This window comes from Cyprinus carpio, chromosome B21 (genome assembly GCF_018340385.1).
Source record: "Cyprinus carpio isolate SPL01 chromosome B21, ASM1834038v1, whole genome shotgun sequence".
Lineage (NCBI taxonomy): Eukaryota > Metazoa > Chordata > Actinopteri > Cypriniformes > Cyprinidae > Cyprinus > Cyprinus carpio.
The window spans coordinates 8,401,482-8,421,511 of record NC_056617.1 but is presented as its reverse complement, the minus strand read 5'-3'; the positions used below and the strand labels follow the sequence as shown (position 1 = coordinate 8,421,511).

Sequence of the window (20,030 nt, the reverse complement as noted above, 5' to 3'; positions counted from 1 at the left end):
TTTTTTCCTCCTATCACTATTTTATATGCAGAGAAAATTATAAGCAATTCATAGGCTGATTCCATCAAAGAGTAAACACTGTGTGTCTGTGGTGCTTTCAAAACGTAATTTTGTTTGTTTGCGAATCCCGACCAGCCCTACACTGCAACAGTCAGCCAATGGTGTGAGTTTGGGGTGGGGCTTTTTTTTCTGACCAATGGTAGATGGGGGAGGGTTTGATTAAAAAAAAAAAAATAAAAAAAAAAAATCCAAACCTGCACAACATTCTTTCTTCTTTGGAACACAAAAGTACTGAATTGAGTTCTTTTTTGCAAATATATTGCACTTAAACGGTTAAATGCACACAAACTAATTTGAGAATGATCATAAGCAATATTAGTTGCTGTGGTATCAAAATTTGGAATCTCTCATATATATATATATTTTGTGTGTGTGTGTTTTACAGAACAAAGTCATACAGGTTTGGAACAACATGAGGGAATAAATAATTAATTATTATAATTATCATTAACTGTCCCTACATTTTTTGTGTGTTAGCTTGTTTGACTCATTTGAGAATGGCATTGTCATTTAATGTAATATCAATTTACAATTTATCTCATGTAAATTGCAAACTCACAAGTGTTGTTTTAGAAAGACAATTTGTCTTACCAAGGACTGATGAACAACAAGGCTTTTAGAGACCCCTTTCAGTTTTCTGCAGGTAAGCATTTCTCAATCTCAGATGGTCTCAGCATTATTTTGCTTGAGGTTTGGTACACATGAGTCAATGCTTTTTGTGATTAGCAAACTCAAAATTTTAGGGCAGCTCTGACCAACACCACCAATCTAGCCTCTCTTACTGAACTCAAGGTTAGTTGAACACAAGATTATCTGAGTAGCCAGTAGCCTAGGTGTTCACATAGTTTTTCCTCCTTGCAATGTTAGTATTTTCACACTGTGTTCAATAGACACAAGAAAATATGTCTTTTTGTCATTTGTTTAAACAGACTCTGTTGAAAGTTAGATCAAATTTTTTTACAAATCAAGTTAAAGGATTAGTTCACCCAAAAATTAACATTTTGTCATCATTTACTGACCCTCATTTCATTCCAAACCTATATAAGTTTGTTTCTTATGTTGAACACAAAATAAGACATTTTGAAGAATTTTGAAGAACCAAACAGTTGTTGGTCCCCATTGACTTTCCAGGGAAACAAATACTATGGAAGTCAATGAGGACATTTACTCTAAACTCATTTTTTTCCAATAATACCTCGTTTGCCATCCAGCATGATGCAATGGCTTCACCGCTTCCTTTCAATTGCTTACTATGTCTCTCCCCTTCTGACTTTCAGAAATCAACAAATCATTCTTCACCCTTCAGCACTTACTAAGTTTTGCATTTTCACTGTCCAGCAGATGCCAAGGCGATTTGGCAGGTACCTAACCATGTGTACGGAGTAGTGAGATTGCACACAGCAGCTTTCAGAATCTCTAAAATCCCTTCATCGACCTCAATCAGAGATCCTGTGGGAAGGAAAGCGTCCTAATGCTTCATGCGAATGTCGGGTGAGATTAAAGCTTCCCTGTGGTCCCCAACACCACTACAGTGCTCCTTTAGAGTAATGTGAAAAGTGCTTCAGACGTTCACCACCATGACTTGGAGATCAAAAGTGTGGTGTTAAATTTGTGTTTTTGAGGGAAAACATTTTTCTTGTGGCAAAGAAAATTCAGGAAGTAAATATAAAGCCCATTTCTCTGTAATTACGAAGATAATAGCTTTTTAGACTCCCATTAGATGTGACATTGTGTGTGTGGAGAGAAATCGTAAATAAATCCTGTTTCCCTGAAGTACCTTTGGAACGATTGTCCTAAACTCCAAGCTCACCAGATGCACCTCCAGAATTAGAGAAACAATAGCCTTTCGTTTAGAGAAGTTAAAGAGAATCATAAATAATGATTCATTTCAGGAAGCCCAAGATAATTAGCGTAGTGCTGAGTGTCAATGCGTTGTCTGTGCCAGAGTCGCTGTGCCTCAATATCCAAAGAATCCCAGGAGAGCGAAGTAAACTGTGGCAAAGATCAAAGAGATTCTAGGTGTCGTTATTTGAATGAAAAAGGGTGTCTGTACTTTTGCTGGCTATAGGGGAGAGAGAGATGTCGACTATCTAGAATGTTGTGCTACTGCTTATGCATTTAAATGGCTCTCAACACACTGAATCTGCCTTGTGCAGTCAATGTTTGGGGGGAATCTGAGGAGATTGAGGCGATCGTGTCAAAAGTTGACGAAGACGGATCTGCTGACTTGTCTCTGATGATGCTTTCCCGCCCTTTGTGACCTGGAGTGTGTATTTACTTTGAGAAATATATACAAGGAAAAAGCTGCTGGCTGTAATTGCACACTTTCACCTGAGGCACTTCCTCCATGACTTTTTCTCTAAGCTGTCAGTCCAAACACTTTCAATCCAGTGGAGATGGTTTAAAAAATAACAAAACTACTGTGGTAAAAACTTCGGATTCTGGCAGTGTCTCCAGAGAATGTGAACTGAATAGCAGCAATTTACCCCACTTACATTTGTTTTTTTTTCTGCAAGTATGAAGAACAGATGGATTAAATATGCTGCGCACTTCTCACTGCAGACGGAGCAGATGAATTTAGCACCGGGAATTTAATGACTCCATACATTTGTTCTTCTGCTTTTCTAGGTACCACTTCTTTACTTGTCATGACCCCTGAGGAGATTTGTCTGTGTACTCTGTTTGGATGTGTCTCGGTGTCTCTTATTCTCAGAGTATTTATTTTATAGTAGATAGACACATATGGATGTATGTATGTAGATAGATTCTTCACACAAACATGGTGCAAATCGCAGTCTGAAGATTGCGATTTGTACCATGTTTGTGTGAAGAACCAAATGAAAATGTTTATGAAAGAAATGAAAGGTTAGACTTGAATTTCTTAGAGTTCCAATAGTGGAACAGCAGCTGGTTTTTATACTGTAGGGATTTGGATGAATACTTTCTCCTTATTAACATAGCAATGACTAAGCTCTCTAACTTTGCTGACCTGGCATTCTCAGCTCTTCTCTGAAGGTGTGTACTTAGTAGTACTTAAAAGGCAAAGCATCACTATTGCTCATACCTTGGGTTATGGATTTTAACAAACCCCTCACCCTAAGTATTAAACATCTTAAATCGTCCTGCACATTTTGTCCTACAAAGTTTGTGCTCTAATCATGTGGTATGTTGTGCTATTACAATAAAACTGTTCAGAAAATCTCACAAATCCATGTTGAAGGTGGCACCCAAGCCAAACCAAACTAGTGACCAAAACATCATAGAGACTTGAGGCTGATCTCGTTTGACTTTGCCCAGTAAGCAACATGCTAGAAACTACATAGCAATGCTCTGGCAAACCTTTTTTTTTTTTTTTTTGAAAATGTAAAAATATACACATGCCTGATTACATGGGCTCTAGCAGGCTTGATATTTCGGAAGGCACTTTGTCCCTATCTCTTGAAAACAGACGTGAGAGACTGGACACTTGTGCCATGCTCTCCTTTGGGGTTTATCTAGCCAAATGTCAACCCAAAACCCCTGAAATCAAACCCACCCTGCGTCCCATTATGTAACTCCAGCTAGAGAGTTATCAAATTGAATGCACTTTCCTAATCTTCCATCTACAGCACCTACTCCAAACACCTCTTGCCCTGAGCAGCACTATCTTTTACATAAGAGACCTTCCCATGCTAGATAGAGAGAGAAAAACACTATTTCTAGATTAATTGGGACACGTTTAAAAATACTTTTGGATGATATTGCGTCCTGGTTCCTTTAAGCTCTCCAGAGCTGTATTATATGACCTATAGCCCTTAAATTTCAAGCCTGACTTTATTGAGTCCAGCGCCTGTTCTGCCTCGTGATAAAATAGACTTTTTATTTCCTCGCGTGTGATGAACCGAGACCCGCAGATGTGGTTTCGACGGCGTGAGCTGCAGCGTTGATTGATGAAATTCCATTTCTGATGTGAATCCAACAGCAGAGGGGATCTCATTTAACCAGACAGTCACATATTGAAGTGATTACGACAAAAGAGAATGGCCAATTATGTTTCTGCCAGACCCATATTATGCTGCGAAACAACCAGTATTTTTAATTAGCGCTATTTCTGGGGTGGAAGGAGCGAAGTGGAGTTATTAGGACCAGGGATAAAAAAGACACAGGCCCTGCTCTGGGGAGCTGTCCACATACATAGTAACATTGCTTTCTTTCACATGGAGACATACACTGATGGCAAAAACCTTTCTAAATTGGATATGGTCCCCAAGACCGCTCGAAGCCAGTTGGGGCTCTATTGATTGGGGCAGATGCGCAAATTTAAAATGCCATTGGGACCACCTTTCATCTCATATGTGTCGTAATTTTGTCCAGAGAAAGCAGCCTGATTGGATTTTGCTCATTAAAATGGCAGTTTTCTTTCATGTGCCCGTCTGAGATGCGCTTCAGGTCTCGTGTCTAATCCAGGGTTCCTCAATTAGTTTAGTAATTCTGCCAACATAAAAAATACAAATACAAACAACCTAAAATATATATATATAATCTTTTTATTTAATTATTTTTATTACAATTATTATATTATTGTATCTATATATATATATATATATTATATATATATATATTATTATTCAGATCTTTTTGTCTGTTTTATTTTTAATTTTATTATATTTTTATTACAATTATTATATTATTGTTTCTTTTGTTAAGATAATAACAAGATGGTCATAAGATGAATATTCAGATCTTTTTGTCTGTTTTATTTTTAATTTTATTAACAATTATGAACATTTTTGCATTTAAATACAGAATAACTTTGCCTGTTGAATATTAAAAACAAATTAACAAACAAAAAAAAAAATCTATATCCACATTTTCCACACAAAAAAAATGACCCTTCCCACTCACTCCCAGACTGGATCTCTCCTCTCCACTTTCCCTAATTGAAGATTCAATTATTAGATTTGCCAGTATTAATATTTTTATGCTTAGGGACTCAAACTGTAACACCTTGTGTCCCAACCACACACGATGCGATAAAAAGTATCTTTTCGATGTAGTTTTTGTCCTAACCGCCCGCGACAGTGTCACATGACAATAAGCGACATGGGATTCAATTTTAGGAACGGTTTTTATTTTCTGCGATGACGCGGCAGGAACAACAAAATATGACCGTTATAATCTCAGGTAATGATTATGTGCTTTATTTAATGTTAAAAGTGTCTAATGTGAGTTTGAATATTATTTTGCATTATCTTTAGGCCTATAGCCATAGTGAAAGCAACAATAGATATTTTACCTCAGATCTTGAAAATAAATTAAAGCAAACTTGTATGTTAAAACTGTGAACTCACTGGGAACCAACACCAACCCGCTCGCGCTCCAGATCCAGATCGAAATCCAAAACCAAGCACTTTTTGCCCAGTGCCTACCGCAACTTTAGGAGGTCCAGGTAATATCTTGGAAGTTGTAACATATTTCCAGGAACAATTTAAACTGTTAAGAAAGAGCTTGTTAATTGCTAATGGCATGTACCTAGGGCTACATTTATTGAAATGTAATTATGTTTTTAAACTGCCTTTTCCACCTTATCCATCCAAAAATGTGTTAATCTAAGTAGCCTTTTAAGTTAAATGTAAAATGTGGTTTTAGGGCTTAAAAAGTTGGAATTAATCATTTGAAAATGTCACTTTTTTAAACTTAGAAATACAGTTGCAGGAAAAAGTATGTGAACCCTTGGGTTAACTTGGATTTCTGTGGTTGTAAGTTTTTCTTCTGCACAAAAGAAGATATTTTAAAGAATGTTGATAATCAAGCATTGACCTTCATTATATTGACAAAAAATGACCCAGACATTTCTCAAAATATCTTCTTTTATGTTCCTATACAGGTTTGGAACAATGTGAGGGTTGGAAAATGGTAATAGCATTTAATTTTTGGGTGAACTCTCTAAAATTAGGGTCTCAATGTGCACCAAATGATTCCTGTAATTTCAGCTCATTTTCAGATAGGAATATCTGGAAGAATTTAGGAGTAATTGTGACTTTAAAACTTTTAATGACCACTATATGCAGAAATCAATAGTAATAGTCCAAGGGTTCACATACTTTTTTCTGCATCTATATCAGTAAAATCGTGTGGGGAGAGTGGCTTGTCAAAAGTTTTATTCCCAGAAACTTGAGGCAAGGATGCAATACCCCACCTCTAAACTTTTGTTCACCCCTACACTGCCTTTGTTTTTTTTTTATTCGTCCTCTTTATTGGAAATCAAGGCCGATTTGTCATTATCCGCTGCTGAAGTTGCAGTAATTACAGTCCCCTCATCATGCCCGTCCTGACACGCCGTAATATAATTTCTGGAGATTAAATCATTTTGGCCCCTGCATTTAAATCACTTACACTGTGTAAAGGGCCTCGCTTTCTTCTCTCTCTCTCCATCTTTCACAATCTCTGGCTCTTTTCCTTGGTTATATTTCCATGCAAACTTACCAAACAAGGGCAAAAAGTGTGGCTATAACTTGACAAACTTGGTAGGTGAAATATCGAAAGGAGTAAAACCGCTTCCTCTAATACGAGATAAGGAATGGCCTCGTTCTCTCTCTCTCTTTCTATATGTGTGTGTATATATTTATATCTATATATATATATATATATAGATTTATATAGATTTGTAGAATAAATCTTGTGTCTGTGCAAGAGAAAGATTGAGATGAGTTTTGGGCAGAAGCTCTTCTTAGACTACTAATCTAGTTTGGCTGAGCCCCTGTGGGGCTCTGTAGATATCGCCTTGGCTTTAGCCATGTTCTCCAGCTAAGAGCTGTATGAGAAATCTTTCTATCCCTGGTGGTTTTCTTATTCGTCTGTTGTTGAACTGCAGTTCATCCGCTTACTTCATAGGCTTTGCACCACTGTGCAGACTGCAGCGTCTGCATTAAGATGACAATCCCATCTCCGTCTAATCCAGATCGTCTCACTTCCGAGTTAATTTTTCATCGTGTACAGCCCCATCATGGCCTTCCAGTGTTGCCCTTTCCCATTAGTCCTCAGATGACCTGAGATAATGAGTGCGGATGCGAAATATAACCTTGTACAGACTATAGGCTAGCCTGATGTTCCCTTTAAATGTTGCATTTTGAAAGCCTCTTATGTTGCACTTTAAAAAAGTTTGTTATTATAAATGTAGCCTAATTAATAGTTAAATAATATTAATGATAATTTGCTGTTACAAACTATGAATTATTCAAAGTTTATATATCCAAGGACTGTTACCCGAAAAACAGTGTCTAAAGAAATAGGAATTGAAGTTTAGCACAACTCACCAGAACTAAGCAATGTTTGGGGCATGTTGAGCTCAGCTTGTTCTTTCTGCAGCTTTCTCAGGTTATTCTTTTAATAATTTATTGTAGAAAGAATGGATTACAATTGATGACAAAGATTGTTCCATATATCGATATAGAAAAAACAATAAAGTTTTATTTTATGTTAATATTGTTAATATAATTGGCTGTTTTAATAATAAAGAAGACTACTTTATTATTATTATTAATTTCCATGTTCATTTACAAGCTGCATGCGTTCTTGATCAAAAGTCATTGGAGATTTCCGTGGCAATAGCCGATACCGATATGTACTTATTTTTAATTTTGATTAGTTTTTGATAAGAACTTATTTGTTGGAATTAAATAAACAATAATGAAGTTATTTTATAATGACAGTAAATTTGAAGATTTGAAAATAACTAAATAAACTATATCATTAATATCATATTTTTTTCCAGAAAGATGCAGTGGTTACCTTAACATTTTATTTTATGATGTAACATTTGTAAATGGTCTAAAGCAAAATGGAAGCTGAAAATCTTCCAGAGCTATCTTTAGAGATAATTTGTTTAAAAATGGTATTACAACACATGGTATTACAATATTACACATGATTAATTATTTAATTAAAATTACATATATATATATATATATAAACACCCCCTACGGAATTAATTTTTTTTTTCATGTAAGCTATAGCTTCTGACCTTTAAGTCAAAACACAGAAACACAGTCTAAATATTATTTGTGTATTTTGCTTTCATTTTATTAGAAGTAGGCGAACAGCACCCCCTACGGAATTAAAATTCCTTACTGAGCGGGCATTAGGACCCCGGGGAGGCTGCCCCTGCAGCCTCATTACTGTTTACTCTATCATACACCAAAACATGACATGCATTCTCAGTTTAAATACAGCGATCCAAAACTGTGAATCTAATCATCATTCAGGCAAAATTTTGCTTTCAAGAATGAACCACAATACTAATGTGATCTAACATGTGAGTTAATATATTCCTCTTATTGGCAAGAAATCGGCATAATTTTTCATATCGGGCTGATGCCGATATTGACATTTAAAGCCATTATCGGCCGATTCCGATATTGGTCTGATAATATCGTGCATCCCTCCCACAAACCATGAGCCTGTTGTTTTTTATTATAGTCTTCATTAATAACAAGCCCATATCTCAGTCGGTGACTCCGACAGTGAGCATGGACATTGAATTAGCAATCCTAGGGCCAGAAGTAATTATAAAGCGGCTGTTTTCTTACATCAAACATGACCAGTGTTATGCCTCTAATTTTGTTACCACTAATAATACTGGTGTCAGTATTTAAAGTTACTCACTCATTTTTATTTGCTGCCTCCTGACACCTGACATCTCGTCTCCAGTCGGTGTGTCAGCACCAGGAACCAGCCGCACATTTATCCTTAATGAGTGTATCTGTCCAGTGTAGCGGAAAAAGAAAAGAAAAATGAAATTCACACTGGACACAATTATAATAAATGGATGCAAATGTATTATGGTGGAAAAAAAATAATACTTTCCTCTTCATCAGATAATATCTTTGACACCCCTGCAGTAGATTATTAATGATTAGATTTAATATCTGTTTTACTTTCTTCTTCCTGTCTGTATAAATATATATTTTTCTCTCTCTCTGCCTGTTCCTGACCCCCACATTTTCATTTCTCTATGTGTTTGAAGTGTACGTGCATGTGAGATATTTTAATTCACATTATCCTTCTGAGTGGGTATATACACGTATGATTACATTTCAGCCTACGCACAACTCTTAATAACAGCCCATCCGTTTTGTTACTGGAATGTGATCGTCAACATCACGAGCATTTTCCAGGATCAGTGAGGCTCATTTTGTACTGTTATTGAACATTAAAATAATGACGAGACTGTGCCCTGCAATGAATTAAATACATAATTCTTATTGGAACTGAATGGAGTTGATATTTTATAGAATTTGGAGAGATGTTTCACAAGGTGTTTGTTTCTTTTACTCAAGAGTTCTATGTCAAATTCACAGCATTGCAATATACTGCAGTACTTGCTGTCAGTGAAATCTGCTATAAATGTGCCAATTGCTGCTTCATTTACAACTGTAAACTGTTACTACCGTCACTCTTGACATTTATGATTAGCCATTTGAGATCCACTCAGGTCTAGTGTCAGTCCCAGACGGCTTGCACTGGAGAACAGTGCTCACTGATTTGCCCAAATTTTCCAGGTCCATGACATTTCTTCAGTGTCTTTGTGATGTTTACAGTGATGTCTGCTGTGTATGGCACACAAGTCTAAGACTGTCATAGATGAAAATGTGACAGCTATTTCAATGATTTATGCCACATACTAACAGGACATTTTATGTGTGTGACCCCCCCCCCCCCCCCCCCCCCCCCCCCCCCCCCCCCCCCCCCCCCCCCCCCCCCCCCCCCAAAAAAAATGAATTCTCATCAGAAATCAACAAGGAAATCTCACAAGCAAAACATATTAACCGTATCATATTTATTTTATGTAATCCACATAAAATGTTGCTTTATTTCAGCTATTTTTATTATTCAAAATAATATAATATTTTACTTTATATAATCGTTTTTGTTTGCAATAATAACCTTTCTTCACTGTTCAGTACCTCAACTCCTCAGTTACTTATTTTTAGAACTTTCTCCATCTGTCAAAAAGGTTTTAAAGAGGTAATAGAGAGCAAAGAGCAAAGGACCATCATCAACTTACAGTTAATTTAACAGCATCAAGAAGTCTAACCTGTGGGTTGACCATGTTTCTTTCCATTCAATCTCCTTTTCTCTTTCTCCTCTGTAGGTCTCAGTCTCGTTCACCCAGCCGCAGAGACAGACGAGCTCACTCTTCGGACAGAAAGCGTGATGAGAGAGAGAAGGATAGCTACGGCCCAAACACCTACCGCCTTGGCAGCAACCCGGCACTGGGCAGGAAGCACTCCAGATCAAGGTGGGGTGGCACTTAGGCCACAACAGGACTCAAAAAGACAATTTTGGTGGTGGTGTTTTTTTTGCTCTGTGAAAAAAAATAAAAAAAAAAAATAATTAATTAAAAATGTAAATTTTCTAAATGTATTGTATACACTGTTTTAAAAGTTTGGGAGTTTTTATTCAGTAAGAAAATACTTTAGCAAGGATTCATTAAATTGAAAAATAACATTAAAGAAATGTTACATTTTGATTTTTTGATTTCAAATAAATACTGTTCTTTTGTACTTTCTATTCATGAAAAAAAAATCATGGTTTCCACGTAAATATTAAGGAGCACAACTGTTTTCAACAAGGATAATACACTGATATAATAATAATAGTATAATAATAAAATTACAATAATAAGAAATGTTTCTTGAGCCCCAAATTAGAATATTAGCATGATTTCTGAAGGTTATGTGCCACTAAAGACTGAAGTAATGGCTGCTGAAAATTCAGTTTTGAAAGTGTAGCACATTACATTGTAATTACATTTAACAATATTCCTGTTTTTGCTGTTTTTGTTCAAATAAAAGCAGTTAGGAGACTAAAATACATTTTAGAAAATTTTACCAACCACAAACTTTTGAACAGTAGTTTACATATACAAAAAATATGGCCTATATATATTTTATTTTATTTATTCTTAATTTACAGATTCACAGTGACGTTGCTGTGAATACAAAATAAAATGACAGCAGGAAGAACATGTGTTTGTATTAACGGCAGCTGTGATATGGCCTCATTTTAAACCCTCTAGCTGTATATCATCACAAGGAGCAGTTTGGCTTATTGTCAGCATACATGCTGCTGTTCACAGTGGCTAAAAAGTGCTTTCCTGGTGTTTCCTCAGAGTCTGCAGCAGGCATGATCTTTTCATTCACTGTAATCCTTTTATTAAAGAGTCCTGTGAGACTCCACTCCATGACACCGCTATCTTCACACTACCCTCTCTCTCATTTCCTCTACCTTCCCATTATTTTCTTACCCACACCTACAGTATATGGTGCTAAAGCACCACAGAAAGAGACGGTCATGGTGACTTCTCAGATCTCACCCGGCTTTTATGTCATTGGTTTTTATCTGGGCAGCCCACTCTCTCCAGTGCTCTTTAAAGCTTAGCTGAGACATTTCTTCATATTCTGCTGCTGAGGAGGTTGCAAAGACAAGCTTTTTACACATCTCCTACAAAAGATAAAAAGTTCAGCATCTTTCATTACACCCCCTTAAACCTTTCTGGTTTGAACTGAGGGAAGAATTGAAAGGGAGAGATGGATGGTTGGATCACTTACAGGGTTTTAGTGAGGTTTGGTTTGTTAGAGTGATGATAGAAGCGTCTCAGATGCAGAAGCTTGCTTACATGCAAGCAGAGGAAGATGGAGTGCCTGTCTTGGACTAGGCAGCAGGAAATATAGCATAACGGTTAGGTTACGGAAGTAAAATATAATTTATTCCCTCCATAGGAAAATATATTTTTACAAAATCTATTCAAGACAGTCCAGCCACGAGCTCTGAGGTTAAGCGATGGTATATGCTTCTGTAGAAATCATAAGTCACAGTGAGTCACCGCTTCACATTCCATAGCCTAATTCTTTGTAAATAACTACACTACACATGATTCTAAAGATTCATTATTCATAAAAATCATAATCCTATCCATTTGTATATTCATTTGCATGTTTTACTTTTAACTTGTAATAATATATGTGTGTGTATATATTGCATATAAATTTTTTAATATTTTTATGGAATATATTTTCTAGAATAATATAAAAAATGATTAGAAGAATAATATTTACATGATGTATAAAGTTTATCAAATAAAATATTAGTAATACATAATATATATACAAATATGATTTATAATATTATAAATTATCAGTTTTGATTGTCATTTGCAGTGGTTTATGAAATGAGTAGTTTGTTCCCTCATAAAAGATGTTAAGTACATAATGTCCTTTTTTATGATTTTTATTTTTGGCTTAAACTCAAAGTTTCTGCTTTTCAGGTTCACCTCAGAGCTGAATAGCTTTGTTCTTTACTTATAACTTTTATTAAAGTTTTATTATTATTATTATTATTATTTTAATCCATTTTGAGAAAATAAATGGGGAAAAATGCATTCAGAAGTCTCTGTTGATCTCCATACTGCTCTCCTGTCCAATAAGCTGTAAAATAATCTTAATCATGCCAGTCAGAGAGGGTAAGTGAGAGGTCTTGTGTGTTTCTGTCTTTCTGGATAACCTTAGATCTATTTTTACTGTACTGATTCAATTAGTCATAATAGTTTATGCCTGAGGTGGAATTCTTGGCACTTCTGCAGCAGTGCATTTTTAACCTCATTGTGTCTCCTAGGACTGCTTTGATCCACTCTCCAAACATGTCTTGTCATTTTGCTACAGTGCCACAGGTAATTAGAGGTCAATATGCCCATTAACTGAAGTTGGGTGCTCTTTTAAAAATGTATTTTTCCAACTAAAGGACATGCCTAAGGTATTCAAATAAAATATTCATAAAGGACAGCCTGGGAGATAAAGGCCCCTCGATATGGACGGTGTGCTTTTTCTTTGGAGAGAGCGCACACGCTGTGATTAGCCTATTCCAGTCACCTCGCTGATGCAGTGCTGGATCAGGGGTCTTGCTGAAGGGTCATGTGCATGTTTTAAGACCCCACAGTGTTACCTCCTGTCAAACAGTAACTCTCACTTCACTGCTTCATCCACAGAGCCGCAAGAATAAATGCTTGTTTAGCTCATATAATAGTTCATGAAAAGTGAAATACATTATATTTTTTATTATGTATTGTTATTCTAAACCTTTGACTTTCCATCTTCTGTGGATCAAAGAAAGAAGAGATTTGTGAATGTCAATGAATTCAACTCCAGTATGTGTGCAATATTCCAAATCTTATAAAGCTATACAATATACAATAACAATGTTATTTATATAGTAAATTAGATACAGAGTGGATTGACATAAATATATATTTTTTTAAATAGTTAACATAAAAAGATTTGAAGAAATAATTGCATTAATAATTGAAGAATATAATAGAATTATTTAAAAATAAAGGCAAACATGCTGGTATTAACCTGAAATGTTCCCCTCTCAAATTTAATTTGTCTTTTGATACAGAACAATGGCAGTGGTTCTTGTAACAAACAGTGCAGCAGAATATGTTTGTTTTGAGCTGATCTATTAGTTTAATAACTTTTTTTAATATCTCTTGTCAGATCACCTCATGAAAAGAAGAAAAATAAGGGTTCAAAGTCATCGCACCAATTTAAGGGTTCTTCCTGTTCGCCCTCGGCATCCCCTGACAGAGGCGGAGCCATGGCCAGAGTCTCTGCAAGCCCCTCCCCTGTCACAAGCCCCGCCTCCAGCCTGGGAAGGTCCAGGTAAAGAACATCTCTCTCCAGTCCCATTACTAAACAATCAGTCAGCGTGAACCTCGCGAGAAAGCCGCCCACCCTCTGAAACTCAGTCCGCTTCAGTCAGAATCATAGATTTCAAGCATATTTTTCCACCCACTTTGTTGTAATATTAATTTAAGCTTTGCCAAGAGCATGGCGTGTTCGACACAAAGACAGTCTGTGCTGTAGCCTTTTGATATGGAAGTTATAATGGTTTTATGTATGATTTGACAACTTGACTAATTACCTGTTGAACAAAGCACGAAAGCTTCAGATGCTCAAAATCAGACATGATGACATTTTGATAAAACACTGCATAAAATGCATGAATGCATTTTTGTACATTATGGAGAATATATTTTTGTACATTTTTGATTCATAAACTTGAGGAAGCACCACATTGCAAAGGGTTATTGGGTACAGGGACTGACTTTTTTCATACAATTCAAGTTTCATCAAAAAGTTGCTCTAAACTCCCTCGGCCTTCAGTTGTTTTTGTTGCTTCTTCTTTACCTCCCACTGTGTGCCTCTCTCTAGATTTTGTTTTATTTGTGCAGTTGTTGTGTCTCTTCCGGCATTGGGTGAATATTTCATGACCTTCTTCTGGTCGCTCAGTTTCAGCCTGAGATGTCTGTGGTGGTTACGTAGTCACCATTCATCATGAATACTGTATTAAGGTGTTTTTCACAAACTGTGCCAATTGGCAGACCTCTGTCTGTCTGTCACTGTCTCACCCTCTCTTCTTTTTTTTTGTTTGTTAAACAGGGATGGCTCTCAGGAGAAAGACAAGCAAGTGTCCTCCACTATTATCTCTTCGGTGCAAAGCAAAAACACTCAGGTTTGTCATTAAGCAACAAAGCTTTTGTGTAAACTAGGGCTTTCACTTGATTAAAATGTGTAAATTAATTAATTACAGTATGTCACCTTATTAAATTTAATCAATTTTATTTATATCAATATTTGCAGAGAAATGTCATCAAATTAAGATATTAATGAAGACATTGCATTTTTTATTTATATTTTATTTATTCATTCTTTATTATATAGGACACTGAAGATTTACAGTATCAGGACTACTGTCTGTGCCACACTTTGACCAAAAACATAGTTTTGTATGGTTTTTCTATGTAAAAATGCTAGACAGCCATAATTGACCAGTGTGTCATAATTTATAGAAGATTAAATATAATATATAATATAATATACAAGCCCTCAGACTTTTTTACATCCCCCACCAAAAAAAAAAAAAAAAAAAAAACACCTTCAAAAGAGGCTTTTGTGTCTTGACAGACTTTGCTTTTCTAGTAAAAAAATTATAGGTTTATCAGAACCTGTTTTTTCTACATAAAAGAGCTAGACAACTGTAATTGACCATTATGTCATATCATGCTGCTTTTTTCCATATTGAAAATTAAAGTAATTTTGTTATTTTTAAGAATGTGCTTTGACATGCTGCATTCTTTTCCATTCTTTGGTGCAGCACCTTCCGTTTTAATGCAACATGTTCTATGCGAATGCCCACTTGGACTGATGTTTTCAAATTAAGTTTGGATTGCATTTTGTACGTTAAGCAGTTTTGGGCTGAATTAATCTGTAAGGTTGAAGGTTTAGAATAAACGTAACCAGAATGCTTGAGAAATATCAATACAGTGCTGCCTTGCAAACACTGTAATACATAAAAAAAAAACACAAAACTTTTGCTACCTCTCTCGTTTTAATTCAGCGCCTAAGGGGAAAACAGACCGAAATTGTGTAGCAGAGCTGATGAGCTGCTTAGTATAGCTTTGATATATGTAATTTAGAGCCAGTCGGTCTCAGTGGTCTCTGTTTGCAGAGCCTTACGTGCTGAAACTGAGAAATACAGTGATTTGGTTGCATGACCCTGTCGCCAGGGGTGGGTATGTAGGTGTGTGTATGTTTATGGGAGAAAGAGAGCTTGTTGCTGTCGCATGCTGATTCAATGCAGCTGTCAGTCCCTGCAGCTCTGTTATGATCTCTGGCCTTGTGCAGCAAGGATGAAATGCAGAGTGCGCTCGCTTTCCTTCCTTTTGCTTATTGTTATACAAAGCAGACGAAAGGTAGCTACTATATGTATAAAAAAAAAGCAGTTGTGTCAGAGAGAAAAGGATGCGAGAAATGCAGAATGTAAGAAGATAAACAAAGTACACTGTACTGTGTTTCGCTTGCAGCCATCTGGTCTTCAGCAAAAAAAGAAGTCAGCAGGATACCAGCCTTTTCATTCACCCTCTTTGTACTAAAAAGTCCACAGTCTTGACATGGTTTCAGATCTTTTTGGAAACCTAATTTGCTTTCCTTTTCTCCCAGCGCATGAAATCACTTCTGACACCTCAAAACTGGGGCAGGACTTCCAGGGGGCAACATCTTGCAAAAACGAGTTGGCTCTTATTAAAACCAGCAACTGCTGCTTGAATCAATAGTAGCATGGTTCACCTTGACAAATAACTACCGGCAGAAACTTCTGTGTGCCTGTGCATGCTTGCATTTCGGTTGCGTGAGGAAGTCCCTTCGTCCCCATTTCCCCTTCTAGTCCAGGCAACGAAAGCTCTGGGCCGCACGGACCACCCATAGATCCTGCGGTAGAGAAGCAGGTTTCAGCTCGGCTCAGTTTGATCTTTTGCCCATAGCCCTACCTTACACAACTAAATCGGATCCTCCAGAGGAGAATGTTCCAGTTCTTACATGCACATCCCGACTATTGATAGAAGTGGAAGAATGCTCTCATGAGGTGCCCTGGTAGAGACTGGCGGGGGTTTTTACAACCGGCAAATGAAAAAAGCATTAAAGGCTGAGGAAGCGTGTTCTCGATCTTAGCAATACTCCCCTGGGATTTTACAAACCCTCTATCTGCCTTTCAGACAAACAACAAGGGAGTCTGGTTTATGATTCTCCCTGAGGAACACAATGGTCTCTTTTTCTTTTCTAGTGCTCTGTGCTGTCCCCCCATGCTTAAAATTTTGGTTCCCCTTTCTTATTTGCCACTGTTTCGCATGGGTGGTGTGTTAAGGGTAGCAGGTGACTGATGGTTTGATTAGGAGGCGTTTATGGGTTGCAAAATGCACCCTGGCAGGTTATGAGAACATTACTGTTGTTGTGTGCAAGATAAGAAACCAAAAAACATTGCGTTCCCGAGTACCTCCCACTGTGACTCAGGGGTAAAAGGCATTTCTCGTACTAACTGATGTGAACAACATGTGAAGGTCCTCAGTGTATACTGTAGTTACAACACTAAAATGAGACTATATAAGAAATGTGTTCTTTCCACCTTACCTTGCGGCTCTTAATGTTGGAGAATGACAAACAACTACACATTCAGTGCCAGCAAGAAAATATGGACACCGTTATCATGAGAACTTGATTGGAGATGAAAAGGAATCACTTGGAATGGCCTCTTGTGGAAACCAGAGAGAAAACTGAACAGTGGAAGCAGAATTGAAGCTTCTAAACCACACCTGGGACATCATTCTGAAGCTGGCCTAAAACAGACGGGAGTCAAATGTTTTCAGAAACGTGGAGTGAGTTCAGAGCTATATTGGATGTGAGTTTTCAAAATTGCTTTTAAATGGCCCGGGCCTATGATTGAAGTGCAACCTCCTTGAACTGAAAGTGGGGTGATCCTCTGAACTCTGAAATAGTAGGTACCAATGTGGGTTATCTGTCAGATTGGTTGGAAGTCTGGACCCAAATAGCTACAAAGAAACCAGCCAACTACAAAAAGCAGTTCTCAGTCCCAATTATGACTAGCTCTTGTTTGGTCATTTGATGTCAGAAAGCAACATCTCTTAGGTTTCCATTGAGCAAGAGTAGACTAAGGTAGCCATATTTTCAGATGTCCTCAGACTTCAGCCAGCTGTGGTCTCGTAATGAGCTCTAATCATAGCAAAGATATCCTCCTTTCATGGCAGTAATCTGTTCGGGTCAGCTGGAAGCTTTGAAAGCCCTTTATCCCAGCTTAGTCCTGTCACTCTAATGTACTGGATCAACACACTATGATCAGAGAGACATATTCTCACTGTATATGCATTTGAATAGTGGTGTATGTGTGGGAATTTGAACTGAATTAGTCAGACAATACAGGAAGCTGATGTGGAATCCATCCATCCATTTTTAGGTTTATTCTGAATTGTGCGCAAACCTGGTGGGTGGTGATGAGCAAGATTCCCCAACCCAGACCCTGATTTAGTCTGTTTTAGTCCCAGTCTCTGTACACTATTTAATGCCATCCATGTAATTGTGTGGTTTCACTTCCCCAAAACCACTTTAGTAATGATTTCACCCCATGAAGTATAACAGCAAACCCTTCTCTCTAGAGGCACAGTTGGTCCTTGCCTGCGTTGTTTGTGCTTTTCTTGACCACTTGTTTGTTTAATGATTAATTCTGCAGGGGCTTTACTGGAAATTCAGGGTTAATAACTTTCCTTTGACTGGACGAGGAGGTGGAAATTAATTCTGCAAACGTCAATGAGCAAACTTTGCTCCTATGACAACCATGCAATTCAGCCACCTGTTTCGAAAGATTATTTTACTGATTTGCCAAGTTGTGCTGCTTTCAAATTTAAAAGCATTAAAGAACTTTGAAGTGATTTTACACTGGTGACAGAGAAAGGCGTCATTATAAGGAAAAAGAGCAAAATGTATCTTAACTGTAGCTTAACTGATATGTTCTTGCACATTTTCTTAGTATTTAAAAGTAATATTAAGTAATATTTTTTAATGTAATAAACATTATAGAGCTTAACTTCTACTGAACCTGCAATATTTCATTAAGTACTTTTTTGTTTGGAGTTTCCTTGATGCAAATTCCATTCCTATGAAATCAGTGGCACCAATTAATGTGCATATTCGTTAAGCAAATGTTTATTCAAGTGCCAAGCTGTGAGTTCTCTGGTGTCGCATTCTCCCTGTGGGCTCGTTGCATGCAACCGGCCTTGGGTAAGGTAACCTGAGCCACATAGAATGCGGGGAGGCATTTGAAGAGCAGGAATCCAGCTCTATCTGCCCATGGCCTTCTCTTCTATAGGATGCCACTAGACATCCGTATGCATATTTAGCACGTTGGATTCTCATGCATACGAAGCCAGAAGCCAATCTGAATTTCAAATTGCAAAAAGTTGTCTGCAACTTTATGAATTTGTGTTTGTTTTCTTGTCCTGTGTGTTTATGTTATATGATTAGTTTCTCTCCCAGCTCTGCTCCCCTACGAATACCGTACTAACTTTTCCTCCATTTCTCCTTGCTTGTAGGACCTCATGGCGAAAGTGCGAGCAATGCTTGCTGCCTCCAAAGGCCTTCAGCCGAACCCCTCCTGAGAGAGTTCACCACATCCAGACAGGATCAATCTCCAGCGACATCTCGCAAGGCAGCAACAGCCTTCTAGCTAACTACTGGACCGCTGTTCGCCTGACAAGCTGCACAATGCTGGATGCTTTTATCCCTTTATGTATGCCTGTTTGGACCTTGCGTTAGATGTTTGTATTTCGCCTCCAGATAAGCATTAGGCATGGAGATCTCCTTTATTTTGAAGGTGCAGGTGGAACCCAAGCAGGTGTAGAAAAAACGAAAGCAGCAGCAGATGGTGGAGCTTCAGTCCTGCTGTGTGTTTTAGCTGTAAAACAAAAACAAGAAAGTATTAAAGGCATAATTCCTTGGATGCAACTAAAAACATTTTTTCCTTTGCAATGTCGTGTCTACCAGAAGGATGCATTATAGACTTCTGTGAAGGATAATGCTGTTTATTTCTGTCCTATCTCCTTTTTTCCCTCCGAGCTCTTTTCAGTATGAAGTCAACGGCTTTCTTGGTTGTTGTTGTTTTTTTTGTTTTTTAATATGTGGCCTTCAGTTTTTCATTTCTAAGTTTGTACGGGCCTAATTTTGAAGCTATTTTGTAAAACCGTCAATAAAGTTTGAATTATGGAACACGAGTGTGGTTGCCTTACTTTCCGCAAGCGACATCTCGTCATGTTCGCCTCTTGCTCCGTCTGTTTTTCATTTCCTGCACCTGCGAGCTCTGGCCTTTCGACTGTCGACGCATGTACTGCATCCAAGCATGCACTCTGCATGATAATTAGGCCCCATGTTCTGCTGAAGGGTTCATATGAGTGGGGTTCTCGAGAGGAGAGACCGAGAGCGAACGGTGGGAATCATGGTCCGTTTTAAGTGAGCCTCTAATCTCCTGGCGGTTCAGCCCGCCGAGGCGATGCGGTGTCTCATTTGGACTGGTAAGAGATCCCTGGAGCAGGT

The 20,030-nt window shown here is 37.5% G+C and overlaps 1 protein-coding gene across 1 annotated transcript in view; it reads left to right on the top strand.

Annotated features, from left to right (window-relative positions):
• Positions 1–19,706, top strand: part of LOC109054003 (splicing factor SWAP) — an 81,834-nt gene extending 62,128 nt beyond the window's left edge. Inside the window, 4 exon segments of the mRNA XM_042748545.1 lie at positions 10,193–10,339; positions 13,593–13,757; positions 14,538–14,610; positions 19,034–19,706. Of these exon segments, the coding sequence (XP_042604479.1) occupies positions 10,193–10,255 (63 nt within the window). The 3' untranslated portion in view covers positions 10,256–10,339; positions 13,593–13,757; positions 14,538–14,610; positions 19,034–19,706.
• The last annotated feature ends 324 nt before the right edge of the window (positions 19,707–20,030 follow it).